Source organism: Sparus aurata, chromosome 1 (genome assembly GCF_900880675.1).
Source record: "Sparus aurata chromosome 1, fSpaAur1.1, whole genome shotgun sequence".
NCBI classification, from domain to species: domain Eukaryota; kingdom Metazoa; phylum Chordata; class Actinopteri; order Spariformes; family Sparidae; genus Sparus; species Sparus aurata.
The window spans coordinates 28,618,949-28,638,702 of NC_044187.1; the positions used below are offsets into that span (position 1 = coordinate 28,618,949).

Consider the following 19,754-nt stretch of genomic DNA (forward strand, 5'->3'; position numbering starts at 1 on the left):
AAGCAAGTTTGTCATATTAAGTGCCCCTTCCTAAAGAAAAGACAAGAGAAATAAAATGTGGAATAAGCCAAACACGTTTAATCTGACAACTCTTGTATTGAAGTCTAAAATAATGAACAACCAACTCCCAAAACACACTGACCACACAAATAAGAAACTGGTGATTTCAACCTTTTTATTTAAGTATTTAAAAACAAGCTGTAAAAAATAACATTAAAAGAAAAGAAAAAAAATCAGCATACAGTAACGGAACTTATTGGAACACAAAAAGAAAATGCATCTCCAACAATAAAGAAATTAAAAAGGGGGCAGTCAAGCACACAAACACATCCATGCACACACACAACCAACCTACATACTGTAGGACAGTTACTGCCTTATTATAGCCAACTTGCACACATTTTCTGTTCAGTAGCATACACTGTATACAGACACACGCGCACCCCCCCTCTTCAAGGAAAATAATTACACTGAATAAAATTAAAAACTAAGAAATCATGACAGCAGGAAGAAATGCACCTGCAATTTAAACACTGGGAATGTTTTTAAAAATGAAGTTAAAAAAAAAAGTACCAAGAACAAGAAAAGAAAAAAAAAAGAAAAAAAAAAAAAGACCAACATTTCTGTATTTTCTTACAAACATAATTTCTGAATATATTCAAAATACTGCTAGACTGCGTTTTTCCCTCAAGAAATTGATGGGTAAAAACTTCTTAAATGTCAGTCAGTGTTGAGATGCTGCTGTGCGAGCTTGTAAGCAAAGATGCTTGTCATTTCACATTTAAAATAAAAAGAGGATAAGATGTATAAGAAGTTGTGGGAGACGTGAAACCGATTCAGGGACAAACTGAATCGAAACCCATGTAGTTATATAGTGCTTTGTTCAATGCATGGACAAAATGTGTTCCCTTTTTTCGTTCTTCAATTTTGACTTTAAAAAACAAGAATGTTGGAATAGAAAATTTCTGGGTAGATGGGTAAACTGGCGTTGTCTTGTTAAAGCCAAAAATGAAATCTCTTGATAGAAAAAAACAAGTCCAGAAAGCCATTGCAACCATCCAACAGACTGGGCCAATCGTTTACTGGGGCTGAAATGAGACAAAATGTGAATTAATCCATCTGCTTAAGAAAGAAATGCAAAAAATGAATCTTATGTTATCAAGAGTACATGAATACACTGATATTTCCATGCAGAATCGATAACAACTATCAAGGGCAAAGTAGTGCAAATAGTTGATTAAAAGGTCACACTTTGAAATGAATTTTGAATGCATTTGATTTGTGCCGGTTCATAAAGCTTTGTTGCTGTTTAACAATGTAGAACTTGACATAAACCAAATCACATGAAACGAAAACAAATGACTGCTAATTAAACTGGCTGTACATAAAGTGATATCTATTCAATTGTCAGGCTGCACAATTTTCATCAGTCATTTTTATTTGGCAACACCAGAGGTCACCAAGAATGACTTTGTAGCAATTAGGATTAAAAAACAAACAAAAAAAAACCTCATCATGACTGTTAACATCTAATCTTTATATTCACTGTCACAGAATCTCAACACAACATGGCACAGAAAATTGTGAGATAAACAATCCAATGTTTTTGCCAATAAATAAGTTTCTGCCAGGTTCCAGGTTTTAAGCTTACTAGACTTTGGCAGCTAGCTGGTTAGTTTTGGACACAGGCCATCAAGGTCAGGCACCGAACTTTGTACTTTTAAGGTTATGACCACCTTTGAGAACACCGATTCACACTAAATCAACTGGCTTAAAATGTGCCAAGTTGCACTCTCATCCAGGTGCACCTGGATGAAAGTGCAACTTAGCACAGAGAGAAAGAGGAGAGCAAGATTTGGGGGGCCCCAAAGTGGTCAAAAGTCAGGTTACACCTTTCAAAACTCTGGGAAGACAACCATGCTGCAGTATTTATAATGCAAAATGTGAAATTGGAATGAGCAATACATCTAACTCGTGGAAACACAAAATATATCTGAAAGCTGAAGAGTGTTCTGCATTTGATAGCCTGAAAGGCACATTCCCTACAGCCAGAATTAGCACGCTTGCAGACTGCATGGAAGAAGTTAAATGCTGCAATGAAGACGAAACAAAGCGAGGCATTGACAACTTGAACATTTTCAGGTAAAGCCAATTGGATCAGTAGTTGAAAGTTTTTTTGACTGTATTGGGCATTTTTACTAGTTTGTTGCAAAAAACTCCAGAAAACCTAAGTGTGAAACAAACAGTACTTGAAACGTCGCAGTATGAACACACCTCAATAGTTAAGACAATAACACCACAAGGTTAGGTACCACTGGGCATCGCTGCCAGTTCATATGTAAACGGTACCAAACCAGCCCTACTGGTCATGGATGTGCTACCTGTTGTCCCTGCTGTGGAGCAGCTGCCTGACCAGGTGCTTGTCCTCCCTGTCCATAGTAGGCAGCCTGCTGTCTGTAGTACTCAGCCCAGGCTGCGCTGTAGTCCTGCTGGCCTCCAGCTGCAGCCCCTCCTGCTGCTGCAGCGGCAGCTGGTGCTGCACTTGGAGCAGCTGCTGCCCCTCCAGCTGGCTGGGCTGGAAAAACAACATGCATAGTCATGTATTGGTTTCATTTCGAGGTGTTTTATTGACATCAGCATGACTGATTAATTTAATCCAATATTACTAATTACAATACTAATGATTCTAAATGTAATACACGCCAAACTCCATCAATTCCCCCTGACAGAGCCTTATAGATTGAGGCTCAGTTATCCCAAGCACATACAACTGTGTCTGAGTTGCTCCAACTTACTCATGCCCATCTTCTTGTAGTATTCCTCCCAAGCCTTAGTGTAGTCTTGCTGGCCCCCAGGGGCCTGTGCTGCTTGGCTCTGGTCTCCCGGTGCTGCTGCTGCAGTAGCTCCAGGTGTCGGGGCTGCCATGGCACCTCCTGGCTGTTGGTTATAATACTGTGCGTAGTAAGCCGCCCATGCAGCATTCGGGTCTGCTGTTGCCTTACCTAAAAGGGGAGGATTATGTTTTTGTTTATTTCAAAAGTACAGTTGAGGTTAGAGCAGGTTCTGAATCATTTTAATTTGGTGCACAATATAGAAGGTACTTACTGGGATCATGTTGGCCTGGAGCTTGCCACTGCTGATAGTTATTTCCCCAACCCTGGGGACAGAACTGGGGACCACCGGGTGCTGCACCACTGCAGAGAAGGTTAGAAGCATTTAAAACACAAAATGCTTATTTTAAATCACTCTCCCCTGAAAAAAAAAAAAAAAAAAACAACTCAAAATTACTGCATACAAGTGTCGTTTGTTAGCTTTACTTACTGAGGAGCACCACCAGGGGGCCCTGCATTATAAGGGTTGGGATTATAGGGACCCATTGGACCACCTGGGCCACCTGGGCCTCCTGGACCTGGACCACCACCACCGCCACCAACTGGACACAGTGGAGCCTGGAAAAAAAACGGGAACCAAATCATTCAAATTACAAATCAATTATAACTTTTGTCATTTGTATTACTTCTCTGCTCCGAGAGTCACTTAAACGCACCTCAATCTTCTCCTCTATAAGCTGTTTTGCATGGTCAATCTGTTGCGGAGACCCCCGGATGATGAACAGTTTGAAGTTTGGGTCACCGTTTGGTGGAGGCTGACGAGATATCTCCACAAATGCACCGGTCTGTTGGTTGATAGACTTGACATTCTCTCCTCCTCTGCCAATGACTAACCCACATTTGTGTGCAGGAATGGAGAAGGTCATCTCTCCTCCTGGAGGACCCCAGTTTCCCTGGCCTCTTCCCCGTCCTCGCCCACCAGGCGGCATACCTCCACCCGGGGGACCCTGTGGGGGAAACATGCATATCATTAGGTTGAACTGTTCAACAGCAAAGCCTGTTTCTTTGTTCCATCATCAAGACAAACATGTTAAAAAGGCCCGTGTCTGCACCATGTACCTACCCCCTGTCCACCCTCCTCTCGGGCACGGATGCTCTGTAGCAGATCAGTGATGATTGAAGCAGCATGCTGACACTGGTCAGGTGGACCCATAATATGGGCTATTTTATCAGGACCTGTACCATCATCTGTAAGGGAAGACAAACAGATAGGCAGGTTTACTGACAGGAACTGAAAACAAATCAACTGGAAGGAAATAATTTCCACCCAAAATCAGCGAAAAACACTGGTTTGGATGGAACAGAGACATGTGTCCTATTTATCAATGTTGATATAAACTCAAGCACTATTATTAAAAACAGGTCTATTATATTTCTAGTTGCAAAAACTTTCAAAGCATTTTTTTTCCTCAAGGACCGACGGGCACCCTGGTAATGATGTGGATGCATATTTCTTTATACGTGGTCAATATTGTAGAAGCTATGATTTTAACTAGCTGCAGCTGTAAGAGATGTTAGAATGATGAACTACGAGAAGTGCAGTAGGTTAAATACAAGAAAATAAAACGCATCGATAAAAGTAACCCTTTTCCTGCCAACAAAATGGTAAAAGAAAAGAAAAAAGGAAAAAAAAAAAAAAGATGCAGCTGAATCTTCCAGAAAATATTTGGCACACTCACCTGGTTTAAACTGTATCTTCACTCCAGCATCACTCTGGATCTTCTTGATCATCTCCCCACTTCGACCAATTACAACTCCCACAGAGTGACGGGGCACAGCTATCTGCAGAGTTACAAAAAAGAATGTGATAACTGCTGTAAGTGGTTGAGCCTCGCCCATTGATTGAAATTGTAAACATATTATTCAGTAATAAAAAGTGCACCATGTTACAGCCGACTGTCCCAACTTTGTATTTTGTTTGAAAACAAATAAATTACTTACATCAATGCCGCCGCCGCCGCCCCCGTTGCCACCGCCACCACCTCCTCCTCCACCCCCTCCACCCATCCTCGATCCGTATTCATTCCGGTCACCAAAACCTGCATGATCCCTGTCTCGTAGAATCTCATTAACCATATCCTTTGCTTGCTAAAAAAAAAAAAATATAAGAAAGAAAAAAAACAAAAAACAAAGATGATTTAGAGAGTTTATGTGGTCATAAATTATTCCCTATTTAACTAACATTATTTCCTTAAAAACAGTACCTGCACTTTGTAGGGGTCTCCAATGATGCGCAGGGGTTTATCGATGTTGGGACCCTGGGATCCATCTTGAATAAGAATCATTTTAACTCCAGCACGCTCCTAAGATTACACAGACAGTCATTTCATCTGATTTCACCTGCACTTTACACTGTTCACTGGTTGCAGTGCACTTCTATTACATTACATCAATAATCAGCAGATAAATAGAACTTTTCTTCACATAATGATTTTATCTCTAACACTTGTACAGTGTAATCAAATGATCATAGCGTTATATTAAGTTAGTCCCTGATTCTCACCTGTAGCTGTTTAATGGTCTCTCCTCCTTTGCCTATAATAAGGCCGGCCTTGCCTGCAGGGATGATCATCTCCTGCATGGAACCCGTCTGTCCATTGGATGACTCATGACCCCTTGACACTATATCGTCAATAAGTGCCTTGGCTCTCCTGCAAGCAAATTCAAATAAATAAAGGTGGATTACAAGACATGTAGTTAATAGGTCACTATTCTGTCTTACTACAGGCAGTGCAAGAAGCTCCAGCTGCACCTACATTATGCAACAGTCTCCAGCTGCAGTTTTTAAACAGGCAATGCCTTCATTGCATCGTTCTGTGGGCTTAAGCCAGGCTGAATGATGGGTTTCCCTACTGTATATGTACACACACCCTAAAGCTGAAAGTACAGCTCTCGATATTCACTGACCTTAATCCAACAGCAACCACTGTTCTAACTTAAACAAAAAGCTCTGCATGTCATGCTTAGATACTTTTGCGCCTGAGGTGTGCCTTGCATGCTGTTAAACGCCTTTGAATGTATCGATCACAGTTTTGAGCTAGAAATGATTAATACTAGATTAAGTGCCATAGCAGAGCATATTTTGCAGTGTCAGCAAAGGACAAATGTACAAGGCCTGAGAGGAAGTGCTGCCGTAGAAATGAAACTCAAAAACAAAAAGCATCCGTAAAGAGAAAACTGTTGTCATTGCACAAGTAAACAGGAAATTTGAGCAAGAGCTTATCCATTTCTGAAGCTTAAACTACATTTTAATAACACATGTGTTGTCCGATTAGCCTCGCCATCAATCTCTGGAGAGGTTCAGCTTTGAGCAGACATGGACAGAGATCTAAAAATAGTATAATTGTCTGAGATTTAAGAAGAGTAGTGTACTGGAAAACGAGAAATATATTGTTTTAAATGTGAGCACCAACTTACTCTACGGCGTCTGGTGAGCCGGTCAGTGAAACACTTCTTTCTGAAAGACCAGCACTGTCTGTGAATGAATATGAAAATATTAAGCAACTGGAAAATCCTTTACAATTTGTTTTATTTAGCAAATCTAGAATTAGAACATAGCTCACCGTGTGCGATCTGGACCTTGCAGCCAGAATCCTGCTGTATTTTGTTAATCTGTTCACCTCCTCTGCCGATGACTTTAGACACAAAATCCAAGATATTTAGATGTTAGTTTGAACATGAGTAACAGTAGTTAGGAGGCATGTCTGGTTTAAGATATGTATGGGAATGTACTCACTCAGACCAACCATGCCATCAGGCACCCTGCACTCTTCTGTAATTGTGGAGGGCCTAACACTGCATACAGGTATAAAAAAAACAAACACATGATTTAGTATATACATAACCACAAGCACCAAAAGTGTTCATGTAAAAGACACACTAAAATCCCTCTGTACCTTTGTTGAGACAGGGCAGCCAGCTGAGCTCCAATAGCTGCAAGAGAAGGAAAAATGGTGAGTGGTTGGAAACCGAGTCAAGTGTGTCTTTGTAATAAGCTCAATTTATGTATTTAACGTACACAATGCAGAATCTATTTCGCTCTGTGATGCTACCTTCTTAGCATCAGGTTCATCTGAAAGCAAAAGAAAGAGTGAAGCTTACAATGTGGACAAACAAAAAGCAGACAAAGTGGCTGTTTGTGCTGATTTTTAACCTGCTTCTTCCAGGGATCTTTTCTGTGCTGCGTATGGATAGTTCTCAGCACCTCCGTTGTTGCTCACTGCGGGAACGCCATCTCCACCGATTTTAGCTGCAATCTACAAAGACATACACCGGATGAAGTGACTGCAATACACCCCAAAATAGTAATGAGGATGATTCTGGGACACAAGTTTAAGTAAGAGTATTTCAACATCACCATCAAAAGTAAGTGACCTTTTAAGCATAATTGATTGTACCGCACTAATTAAAGTGGCACATGAAGATGACCTCATCTGGGGGTTTCTCTGGGCGCTGAGACGACAAATATGGAAGAGAAAGAGAGCTTTGTCCAAGGTGTAGAAGGACAACACCATCTACCAGGCAGAGCTTGGCCCAAACTTTCAAAGTCAGGATATCGGTGCATAATTTTCTATGAATAAATCTGTCACACAAGTGCCCTTAACTTTATGGCAGCACAATATTCATATGCTGGAGTACTCCATTAATTGCAACCATAAATCCAACTGTGCAGCACCTTGTTTAAGGCTTAAAGAAAGTTCATCTGCAACAATTTTGTTCATCATCTCATTCTTTTCCTTGATCATTTAATTTAGCAAAAATGCCACAAAAAATATAATCTCTTTTCAGTTTCCTAAGTGTTTAATTGATAATATAACAACATAATTTAATATATTTAGATTTGGGGCTTGTTCCTCTGATAGAAAATATTGTAACCTTGAGCTCTTGGATAGTGGTGCTTGCTGTTAACCAGTTTACAGACCAAGTGAGTTTAAAAACAATAGTTATACATTAATGAGCATCGTACCTCAAACAGCTAGCTAACGAGTTAGTTACTGAAATTACAGACACTACATAACACTCAAGTGTCCTTTTGTCTATTTAATGCTACTTATCAATACCGAAAATGTTTTGTTGACCTTAGTTCATGACAATCATTTGAGGTCTATGTGGGTTTATTGTTCAATGTATTTTCAAAATGTAGTTTGATATATTGAGGAGGATGAAACTTATTGATCAGCTCGCCGTTAACTGTAGTAACGAAACTAGCCAGTTAGCTGAAGCAGCTAGTCCATTTAACTTAACGGCTTACAGCCAGCCTAAGGCTCCTGTTAGCGACAGGCGCGTTTCACTAAACGAAACAGTGACCTATATTTCTGCAGCTGCTGCTCAAATCCGGCCCGCAAACATTCATTTGACCGCTCAAGCTGGCAAGCGTGTTACACAAATGAATGGCACCGCTATTAGCTAGCTAGCGCCCACGCTAGCCAGCTAACTCAAGCTAACGTCACGGGTGATTAAGCTAGCTGCTGTTTCCCACCAGCTAACTAGCTCGCCGGCTGTCTTCTCGTTAGCCCAGTTCATCACTCACCTGTCTGGCTCGTTGTACAGCATCAGCAAAAGCATCATTTTTCATCCCAGCGCCGACTCCATTAGTCGAGAGACCGCCGTAATCAGACATGCTGCTCACAAGGGGCAAACAGACACAGGGGGAAGCAGAATAGCTTTGGCCGGACGGAGCTGCGCAGAAGCGGGAAGGCTAAACAGGAGCGTACCGGAGACACCAATGTGAGCGGAGTGCGCACCACGCCGGCAAACTTCCCTGCTTAAAGTAACCAATCAACGAACCTTTAACACCCGGGACTTCTTCTTCTTCCTCTTCCTAATGGCTTTGTTTGTTGACCCTCAATGTGATAAAGCAAAAACACCGCCACCTACTGGGATGTGGTGGATCAGGCCCCGGTGAGGACAAGCCAGTATTTACGAAGTTAGCTATGAGTCAGGGTTCTTCATTTGTCCTGTTTGCATAAAAACATTTGATCTAGATCTAGATCTAGATACTTTGTTACAATGGCATCATATTTGTTTAACCATTGAGGTGGAAGAATTTAAACACAGCCAATAAGTGTTAGACGCCTTATCTGAGTCATGCAAAAAAATAAAATAAATACATAAAAAAAATATATATAATAATAATAATAATAATAATAATAATAATAATAATAATAATAATAATAAATAATAATAATAATAATGTATCACAAAAATACATACACTTGAAAGTCACTATTGACACTTGACTATTGAAATTATTTGGAAATTATTCAACAAAAATTACCACCTGCTATGTAGTGAAGACTTTTGGAGTAGAGTAGTAATAGAAGATCACTACAGAATGTGACATGCGTGATGCCAGGGGACTGGTGGAGAGCTTCATCAAAGGGTGCAACCACAATAACCTGAAGTTCAATATCAGCAAAAACCAATGAGCTTGTGGTGACTGCTGCTGAGTGTCTATTGGACCAAATGTGAGATATGATCACTTCTTTTCATGGCAGAGAATAACAGCCAGAAAACTACTTTTACAGAAAATCATGGCAAAGTGAAGCTGACCTTTGACCTTTTTGAATATTAAATGTCATCACGTCATCATTTTACAATAGCAGACTTCTGCGTGAAATTATGTCATACTAGTGAAATGATTTTTTAAATTTTTGAGGTCATGGTGGCCTTTGACCTTGACTACCCAAAGTTCATCCAAGTTCAAATTGAAGTTTGAGCCAAATTTGAAGAAATGTCCTTGAGGAAATCCTAAAATGTCGTGTTCACAAGAAAGGAACGGACAGACAGAATGACGACCTGCCAACATTAAGCCTCTACCTGCAGCTCTCACCAGCTTAAAGCGAAACTCTCGCCAAAATGCAATCTAGGTTTTTTTGGGAATGTATATGAGTCAAACCTTCGTGTGAAAGCATAATTACGACGTATTTTAGTCTTCGCATCAAACTCATTTTCAATGGGAGTGCTACGGGCACTTTTACTAGCATCAAACTCGCTATTTTTAAAACACTAAGAAGGCTCGACACAACATGAAACTTTGCTTGTAGTATCACCAGGGTCTCTACGCATGAAGACGGGCATTGGGAACATTGTTTGTGTACACAGAGTTTACTAAAAAGAAAGGGTTTTTTTGCCATTAGAGTTGGATTTTCTCAGATGATTAATATAATGCACAGCCGGAGCTCCTCAGTCAACCTAACAGTGACTAGTAGCAGAGTGGCAGCAGCTGAGGAATATGACGTTCTTAGCTTCACCCTGTTGCTTTCAGTTACATTGTAACTAAAAGCAACAGGGTGAAGACAGTGGCATTCAACAAACACTTTCAAGTATCAGTGCACTGATTTCATTAGGCTTAGGCGTCGTGCTGAAAAGCCAGCTGTATATCAGCTTTTCAGAAAAAAAGCTCAACGAGGCATTTATTTAACAAAAGCAGCACCATGTATCCATTTATTTGCACCTTCCATTATAAATACTCAAACATAAAAAATGTACATTGGCATTAAATCTCCTTTCTTGTTGTTTCGTGCTCTAAAGTTAAGTCTCAACAGGGTGTTAAACCTCAACATTGTGCGTATACAGTTTATGAAAATACTATGTGGCTCTGGACCCTGTAGTGTCTTTCAAGCATGAGAAAACAGACACAAACACGTCTCTCTGCTGAGAACACTGATAAAATATGAACATTTCGCATGAGGGGTTGTTATGAGTCCTCAATGCTTCTCAGTATGACTTTGGCAGTTTCACTCCAGTAAAATATAAATCCATTGGTGTGCTTTCCTCACCTTTCCCTCCAGGAAAGAGAAGATTTTTAACTTCTTTTTTCATTATCAGCCATTCAAGTTCTCATTCAAGAGTTAAGTTCAGTAACTTTGTGTTGTTTTATAAATTTCTCTGTACTTTCGTATCTGTAACACATGTTTAAGACAAGTTAGTCAAAGTCTTGCCTCTGTAACTCCAGCAGCTTCAGGTTCCCCTGTGGAAACTGGATCAGTCCTCTTATCAGTCCTTTATCTTCGCTATATACCACCTAGGAGAAAAGATAACGCTGTAGGAATGTAACAATGCTTCCATGTTTGGTTTTGCTTGTTCTCACGCATGTTCATGCAAGTCTTCATCTGCCAAGTCAGCGCAGTAGCAGGAGGCTAGTTGATTAGCTTTCACACAACTTCCGGCATGCGTTGCAATGCAACGTATCGCACGTGAAACTCATCACAGCAGCTGCCAGTTCAGACGAGGTCCCCTAAATGTGAGCAACAGATTACACATCATGATGATCTCTTGTTTTTTTCTTTTACTTCCACGGTTCATTCTCCATCCCATCATCTCATCCACAGTCAAGGCCCGTTTCCTCATGCATTGCCAAAAGATTTGTGCGTGCTTGGAGTTAAAAGCCACTACAAACCATGTCACCTTTTTCTATTCCTTCCCTTTCCCACCCCTCCTACCCTCGATGTCCACTCCCAGGAGTATCCTTGTGTATTCGTAGACCACATAGGACAAACTGACGGCTGGGATGACTTTCAGCAGGTTTGGGGAGATTCCTCGATAAAGTCCGGCCACACCCTCCTGGGTCACGATGTTGTGGAGCAAGACCAACATGGAGGGTTTAGGGGCTCCCTTCACTGAAACTGATGGGGAAGAAAAACAAGACTCCACCAGTTACTACAGGTGTCACAAATCACTCAGGATGGACATCTTTGACCTTGTTACTTTGAGCTGTGGCAACATAGTTTATAACAACTTATCCTAATCATTGGTTTGTACTATTATTCATAGTTTTACAGCATGTTCCTAACACACAGATGCATGATGAATTCAAGGAAAAACAAAAATCAATTAATAAATATCTAAAAGAAAATGGCAGAAATTGGTGGAGAAACAATAATAAGATGACTCAGACAATTGTACATGTAGTTTTTTTTCCCTGTAATTTGCCACTCATCTGAATCTATATTAGAGTATAAACCACAGTGATCCTGACCTTGTGCCTGCATTCGGGTGCGGATCAGGGCCAGCGGGTAACTTGCCAGCTGTCCACAAGTGCTGGAGACGGCACCGCAGCCGACCAGCACCATAACCCCTGGGTCAGCTAAACCTCTGTTTCTGTTCAGCCAGGAAAACTTCAGAGTCTGTTGAACAGAGGAAGAGAGAAGAAGTTAAACACAAAAAGGAGATGCGCTCTGAAAGCTGCGTGCTCACACGTCTCTCTGACCTCATAGACAGCCAGGTCGATGCCGGCGTAAGGGACAATACTCAGCATGTTGGGTAAGTAGCCTTTGTAGAAGGCGGGGACACCCTCTCTCTGTAACATCTGTTTGACACAGTCTGCTATTCCTGAGTATTGGCCTGTTTTTCTTAGTGTGAGACGGGTCTTCAGCACCTGTTGGGAACAGAAAGGGAAAATACGTCAGTCATTTGACTCGTCGTGTGACCCAGAAAGTGTGTTTTCATGACGCTACGTGAATGTTTCTATGTGTGTATTACCCTGATATTACCTCCATTGGGTAGATGGCTGTCTGAGCTGTAGCTCCAGCCAGGGAGCCGGCAACAAACCTCTCATGAATCCTCAGATTTCTTTCATTACTGCCACGCATCACAGTCTTGATCTATGCAGAGTTATAGAGCAAAGGAAAGAAAAAGGTAAACATTTGAATTAGTTGAAATCACTGAAAAATGATGATAGAGAATTGATGGAAAACGACTGAGTTATTTGAGTACAGGGGGATACAGCTTTCTCGGCTCAGCCCAAAGATAACACAGTAAGCATACCAATGGCTCATTAATTAACAGTCAGTCAGGTATGAGAGTCATTTGTCCAGAAAAACAGCACATAGTACTTTTTATGGGGGTTAGATGTGTGTCAGATGGCCAGGAGCAAAACTTTCTGGAGTCTGATTGTCATTGTGACATTACTGGGCATCTAGTGGGGCTGTTTCCCTGTTTCCAGTCTCTAAAATAAGCCAACAGTGCTGCCAGTTAGCTTCTTATTAAGTACAGACAAAAGACAAGTACCAATCTTCTCGTCTAAATTCTAATAATAAAGCAGAAGAGCACATTTCCCAAAGCGTTGAAATACTCCTAAAATACTCCTAAACTGCATTTCGTTGCCTCTGTACTTGTGCTGTGCACAATGACAATAAAGCTAATTCTAATCTAATCTAATCTTAAAAGACTGACTGAGCAAAGAGTCAAGAAAAAAAGACAGTCTTTAGTAGTGTATTAGTACAAACAAACAAATAAAACAAAAAACACAATGTGAAAGGTCTCAGGCAGTCTTTACCTGTTCATAAGCTGTGAACTTGATTGCCGTTTCTGGGGCAATTTTAAGAACATTGATCCCATTGCCCCTCCATAATGACTGTAGTCCTCCTTCATTGACCATGTACCGAAAACCGCTCTGCACGTTCCCTTTAAAATCACTGGAGCCGTGAACCTGCCGGAGTCAGAGAGTCGCACTTTGTGTAAAACAGTCACGTTTCACGGAAGATTAATCTCAAAAGCTCTCTGCCACAAACCAAAGCTAAACAGAAAACCTTCACACATGACCAGTGACTCATGAATGAGGCTGATCTAAGAGATTAAATCATAACCGTCCCTCACTGACCTGCCGGAAGACTTTGAGTCGGTCCAGGGGGGCGGTGCCGGTCCGAGACACTGACCCAGCCATGGCCCCAGCCATCAGCTGCCGCCACACGTAGCCAGACTTCTTCTCCTCTTCAGAGAACTCATCTGGGACTGTCAGCTGCTCACCGATATCCAACATCTACTGAACCAGTGGTGGGTTGAATGAGGATCAGACATTAGGATGATAAAGGGGAAAAGAAATAGTTCCAAAATATCTGTCCGAGGTGAAACAGTTGACACAGAATTGTACTTGAGGGGACAATTTCCTCTTAAAATCCAGTTTTTGTTGCTGACAGTAAATTAATTACTGTTCTTTATTGTTGACCGGAAGGTCTGCAAAGTATGTGCATTTCTTTGGCAAACATTTATAAACGGACACTTGCTTTAACTTAACCGTGTCATTATTTAGAGATACACCATGCTGTTCAAGAATGAGTGTGACCTCACCATTGAGCGTTTCCAGTAGCGTGCCACCTCCTCCATGTTGCTGAGAGGGTTGAACAGGAAGTAGTCCCGCCACTCATCCCAGTCGATGGTCATGGTACCGTCTTTGTCCATTCTGAGTGTCAAACACATAAACAAGTCCTGAAATTCATAGTCAGTGGAACCATTAAGGTACACAGTGAGTTACAGAGAGTATGATCAATCATTTGCTGATGTTTAAAAAATGGCAATGAGGAATCCTTTAATGCTTTGGCTGTATAACAGTGTATCAGAGGATGCTTCATATTTTTCACACGATGTGACCCAACAGAAGGACTGAATGTAATTACATGTAACTATGTTTTAAAGGCACGATCACTGTAATCGCAAAACCGCTTGACCTTCTCTCGTCAGATGAACGTCCCTCAGGTCATTTAGAAAACAAAGCTCAGATGTTTGAAATCTTTGATGAACAGAGTGGTTGATCTCTCACCATAAATCATGTATGCAACACACTTAAATACTACTTTGGGTTTGTCTGTGTTGGTTCACAAGACGAGAAAATGATTTGATAATATCTTGGCTGTCATGGCTATGTAACATGGTCCATTTTTTTTTTACAGCTCGCTGCTGAAATTTGGATTCTTAACTTGAGCTAACCCCTTAGCCTTTGACTTTTCATATCAAGAGGATCTGGAAATTCTATGCGAGCCAGTTAAAGGTATACTATGCAGGATTTTTCAGTTGCTGTTTTGTAAACGAGCCATTGAACGTTTTCCCCTCCTCCCATATCAGACACGACATACTGTTAGCAGACCTTTGCAAAATCCTGGTGGCATCCTTCAGGCTAATGTTCACACCGATGGCACGGAGAGAGTGCTGGATCTCCGCTGCATCTATCTGACCTGCACAGATCCACCAGTAAGAGAGAGAGATGTGAGAGTGAAGAGGGGGAGAAACTATCTCTACACAAACATTTTGAACCAGTGGTGACATCAGTACTGTGGGCCAGTACACACCGTCATTGTTCCTGTCCAGGTCCCGAAACATGATTTTAAGCTGTTTTTCGTGGGCGCGAAGATACTGCGTGAACTCTTCAAAGTCCAGCACTCCATCCTGGTTGGTGTCCCCGGCCTTCACCATCTGAAAACAGACCAGCAGATAGTGATTAACAAAAGTCCGGCCATTTGGACAGAAATTTGGTCAGGGACAGAAAAAAATGTTACTCATGTTGTTCTCATCCAGAATGTAACAACCGCTTTATAGACTACAGTCTGAATCTTCATATGTCAAATCATGCCGTTCAGAAAGCTGCTGGGCTTTTCTTTCTTACTGGTAGTGGGACAAAATATATATTTTAGCCTGTTGACAACATGAACCTGCTGACACCAAGCATTTGTTGTTGGGCTCCTCAGCTGTGGAATGACATGCCTGAGGAACTTAGGCTGGCTTTATCAGCATCCACTTTAAAATCACTGTCAATACTTATTGAGAGGCTTTCCTATTAATTTTTCAGTTTATTTTTTTCTGTTTAATTACACTGTACTTTACATGTGTCATTGCATAGCACGGCTAAATTTGAATGTACTCATTACTTTTTTATTTTCAGTGTTATTATGGTTTTAATCATCAATTGTTATAAGTGTTACAACTGTTTTACTTCTGTTTTTTTGTGTTTGTTTTGAAGCACTGGTGGACTTGTCCCGATATTCGAAAAAATGCTGCAAAAGTGCTCTCTTGGACGTCCCTATGGTAGATAAAACATGACAAAGTTCCCTCCAGAATGCCCTTAAATGTATCATGATTTTCTGTGCACTGGCGCATCACCTAATGCAGCTGGTGCCCTTTGTAATTGTTTCACCCCTGCCTGTCACACATCCTGAGTCTGCCACTGTTGTGTTAATTAATAAATAACTTATCATTATTATTTCCTCAAACTTCACACATCATAATTTGTTGTTGGAAAGGTAGCCTTTGATCAATTCTGTACAACAGCACAAGTTTTCCTCACCACAACGACAAGACTGCCCTCCAGGGCTGTAAGCTTTAAATATTCCTCTGCTTTGCCATCTGTTGGACAAGTAATGCTACAGCACGTCGTGTCAGCGAGGAACGACCAACATGAAAAAGTGTTAACCCTGATAATTTAATTGATTTGCCTCTTGAACTTCAAAACATGCAGATGTTGCAGTTGTTTATGATATTATATTGAGATGTTATTGTTAATCAAATACAGTAATAGCATTTTTAAAACATTTATTAGAAAAATGCATATAAATAATATGCAGTCTGTATTTTATATGAACTGAATCTCATTGATCATTCTGAAAAAGGTATCTTCACCTGTGATCCAGTCCCATTACTTAAATCTCTTCGAAAGTTTTTGGATCACTGTTAAACTATCAAAATAAGTGGAGTGGAGTAAGAATTTCTCCAGTAGTTATTACTGACATAACCAATAAGACTTGGTACACACAAAAATGTTGACACTCTGGTCAATAATCCATATGTGAAAAAAGATCAAGTCTCGGACTAAGAGAAAGGTTATGGTTCTCATCTTACAAAATCCTGCTCCTTGTACAAAAATAGACACCAGGCTGCCCTTTACATGTGTACAAACACACAGATTCATACACACACACACACACGCATACACACACACACACACACACACACACACACACACACAGAACGTGACAGCGACTCTTCTTGCTGACCCACACACTTTTTTTTACCAGAACAAACAGTCAAAGACAGACTGAGAGGAGGGCGACAGACTGTGTGTATTCACAATAAAGCTCTGCTGTTGATGTCCGTGACTTCTGCTGTTGCACAAACAGCAGCAGCAGAACAGAGGGAACAGCCAAGGATCTCACAGGCCCTCACTGGATGCACGCCTGTGAGATCCCTGGGACCTCTGATTTACTATTAGAGAAGGACATCCCTGTGAACACCCCATCTGTCTCACAACAAACACACACACACACACACACACACACACCCCAGACACACACACACACACACACGTACATATAACTGGCTAGACCACATGATTGGTCTTAACATGGTCCTGTCACGAGCCAAATCAATTGATCAAAAATAAATGAAGGTTTCCTGTGAAGCAGCTAGGATACATGTCACTGCATGGTGTCCTCTCTGTCCTGCTGTCTTACCCTCTCCAGGGAGCCTTTGGTAAGCCCTCGGCCTGCCAGCCCCGCCCGCAGTTCACTGATGTCAATGTGTCCATCCTTGTTGAGGTCCAGCTGATCGAACAGCTCAGCCCAGCACTTCTCCCTCTCCGTTCCTGGACCGGGAGACCTGCTGTTCTGGCAGTACGCCCGAGGGAACCAAGTCCATGGGGGTGCCATAGCTGGTGCCAGTCAGAGTCAGCTGACGGGATACAGGGGCATCAATTCAGTCACCACAGCCTGACAGAACAGTCCTTAGACCTGCCAAAGCCTTAAACACTTACAACAGCAAATGCAAAGAGGAAGTGTTGCTGGATAAACAAGGCAGTGCAACATGGAGGACTATACAGAAGAGGGCCTGCCAACAATGTATTATTTAGACCTGGACACGACGGCACTGCCTTGCTCCCTAATTTGCCCCAGTGGTCACTATGGTATTGGATCCACTACAGTACATGTGATGCATTACATTTGAATTTTATTGCATATCCGCGCACAGATAGCAGGCACCCATATCCCGTATCCCTAACACATTTTTTTGTAGTTTAAAAGAGACTGACAGAACACCTCGACAGCAAACAAGGTCAATTATGACTCGTTCTGTTTTGAATTTCTGTTCCACAGAGGTTTCATATTTGAAAAAACTTTATTCAAGTGACGTCATCACAATGTAAAGTCACCTTGCAGTGGGAGAAACACAACTGTGTACACTGAGTGGGCTGCACAATCAGGAAGTAAAACCGGAAGTTGGAAACTCCTTAATGTATGCACCAGGTGAGCCCTTCTCATTAGACTGAATGGTCACCATTATGGCTCCCTCTGTAGATACAGAAGGCTCAGTCAGGCAACAAGCAAACGACGCTACCTGGTTCAACGTGATTATACACAAGCAAAAACATTGTAATGAAAATGATATTCCACTTCTGACCCTACACAAAGCCTACACACAAGACCTTTAAGGAGTCACACATCATAGATACATTATAGTTGCTATGGTTACACTGACAGTAATGTGTGTTTCTATTATTTTGACCCAAGTCTCAACAGGGCATCAGGTCGACAGCGTGCTTCAAAAAGTCAGATTACCAGACACGAATGCTTCTGTGTTCGTCCTCTTCATCTGTTTCGAGCATTCAGACAATTAAATCTTTCTTTTCTGCGTCTCTGGAATTTCTTGGATTCGCCAGGTATTCCGGGATGGGGAGCGACTATGTTCGGAGAAACGATCGATTATCGATGATCCCACATTGCTGCACGAACTCGCGCGGATTGACGCACGAACACAAGAACACCACGAGCGTCAGTCCGTGTGCAGCCACGACCTCGTTAAACCTGATCCTCTCACTCGTATGGACGCTGTTATGGTCTAATAATAAAACGCACGGGAACATTTGGTGACTCACTGCGTGTTTATCTCCAGCCCGACCCGCCGCCCATGCTGCGGGATGCGGAGCAGCAGGACTCGACGGGAACCAGCGGGTCCGGGGCTCAGTACACCGGGACCTTGAACCGGATCTGGCACCGGACAAGCGGCTCCCCTCTGGATCCAGCAGGTCCAGAGAGGGTCTGTGTTCACCACTGGTGACCTCACACCGTCCTGACGATTTCACAGCGACCCTTGTTGAGCTTGTTGAGGAAGCAGGAAGAGAGCGAACACAGCCGTCCTCCGGCTGGAGAAGCCTGCTGACGGCCAAGTGTCAGAGCCGTGTGTGTGTGCGTGCCTGCGTGTATGTGTGTGTGTGTGTGTGTGTGCGTGCGTGGAGGATCTACTGGATATTAACATGCTGGGACACTGTGGACACTGTATTTAAACAGTGTGCAGTCTGTGGCTAGCACTTGCTCTCGTCTAGTAGTGGACACTTATAGATAGGCCATTGTTTGTTATTCACAAATACTTAGAACCCCCCCCCCCCCCCCCCCCCCCCCCCAAAAAAGGAAACAACTAACAAAACAAATAAATGAAAAAGATAAATATAATTAAAGAAAACCGCGTTCTCGAAAATGTTGCTTATACGATCATTAACTCATTAAATATTAAGGACCACCTTTGGACCTTATTTCAGAACAAATATGCATGTAGTGAAAAGCGAGAGACATTTTTTTTTGTTTTTTTTATCCCGTTTGAATAACGCACATATGATGTTTGTCAATCTGAATATAATTCTTCATCTCTAGAAGGTCATGTTTTGTCAAGAAACAAATCAGGTACTAGACTCTGAAAATACATAATTAGGAAGACTATAACCCCCCAACAGATGTTTTTTTCTTTTAACATTCACCGAAACCCATAACTGAGACCATGTAGAGCTGTTCCTGTATATTAGCCAACTCACAGACCTGACTTACTCTCCTTTCACATAACTGCAGTCGACCACATGTTCAGACTTGTTGTGGTTTTCACCTTTTTACACACTTGACTGTGCCGAGGTGACAGCCATGTCGATGATGTGTAGATACTAGATGGTATATTACTTTAATTAACAAACTGTGGGTTTCTTGACTTGAAAAATTATCTGAAATTGACAAACGTCACACTCATGGCACAACTCATCTTGTGTGAGATGATATCGTTCACTGAGCAGTTTCACACAAAGCTAAACGATACTTCACTATATTTACAACAAACTGT

The 19,754-nt window shown here is 41.7% G+C and overlaps 2 protein-coding genes across 10 annotated transcripts; both read right to left on the minus strand.

The window, feature by feature from the left end:
• Positions 1-155: 155 nt before the first annotated feature.
• Positions 156-8,671, minus strand: LOC115591109 (far upstream element-binding protein 2-like). 2 transcript variants are annotated; one of them, XM_030432784.1, is made up of 18 exons: positions 8,422-8,670; positions 7,045-7,147; positions 6,910-6,963; positions 6,788-6,824; positions 6,628-6,686; positions 6,455-6,526; positions 6,309-6,366; positions 5,395-5,542; positions 5,096-5,194; positions 4,833-4,979; positions 4,571-4,673; positions 3,955-4,079; positions 3,548-3,838; positions 3,322-3,449; positions 3,106-3,194; positions 2,796-3,002; positions 2,382-2,575; positions 156-1,088 (listed from the first exon to the last, which is right to left on the minus strand). In XM_030432784.1, exons 1-18 carry the CDS (start codon positions 8,509-8,511, stop codon positions 1,080-1,082), a joined length of 2,013 nt encoding a protein of 670 aa, XP_030288644.1. In that variant the 5' UTR covers positions 8,512-8,670; the 3' UTR covers positions 156-1,079. The 2 variants fall into 2 exon arrangements, with proteins under 2 accessions (XP_030288644.1, XP_030288653.1); XM_030432793.1 differs by lacking the exon at positions 6,910-6,963 and having other exon boundaries at positions 8,422-8,671.
• Positions 8,672-10,309: 1,638 nt separating this feature from the next.
• On the minus strand, positions 10,310-18,845 carry LOC115591298 (calcium-binding mitochondrial carrier protein SCaMC-3-like). Of its 8 annotated transcripts, XM_030433223.1 has the most exons (12): positions 18,212-18,845; positions 17,806-17,944; positions 17,111-17,327; positions 14,957-15,080; positions 14,755-14,842; positions 13,962-14,073; positions 13,495-13,653; positions 13,171-13,323; positions 12,386-12,496; positions 12,103-12,270; positions 11,872-12,019; positions 10,310-11,518 (listed from the first exon to the last, which is right to left on the minus strand). In XM_030433223.1, exons 3-12 carry the CDS (start codon positions 17,303-17,305, stop codon positions 11,307-11,309), a joined length of 1,470 nt encoding a protein of 489 aa, XP_030289083.1. In that variant the 5' UTR covers positions 17,306-17,327; positions 17,806-17,944; positions 18,212-18,845; the 3' UTR covers positions 10,310-11,306. The 8 variants fall into 8 exon arrangements, with proteins under 8 accessions (XP_030289083.1, XP_030289063.1, XP_030289053.1 ...); XM_030433203.1 differs by lacking the exon at positions 17,806-17,944; XM_030433193.1 differs by having other exon boundaries at positions 17,111-17,944.
• Positions 18,846-19,754: the final 909 nt, after the last annotated feature.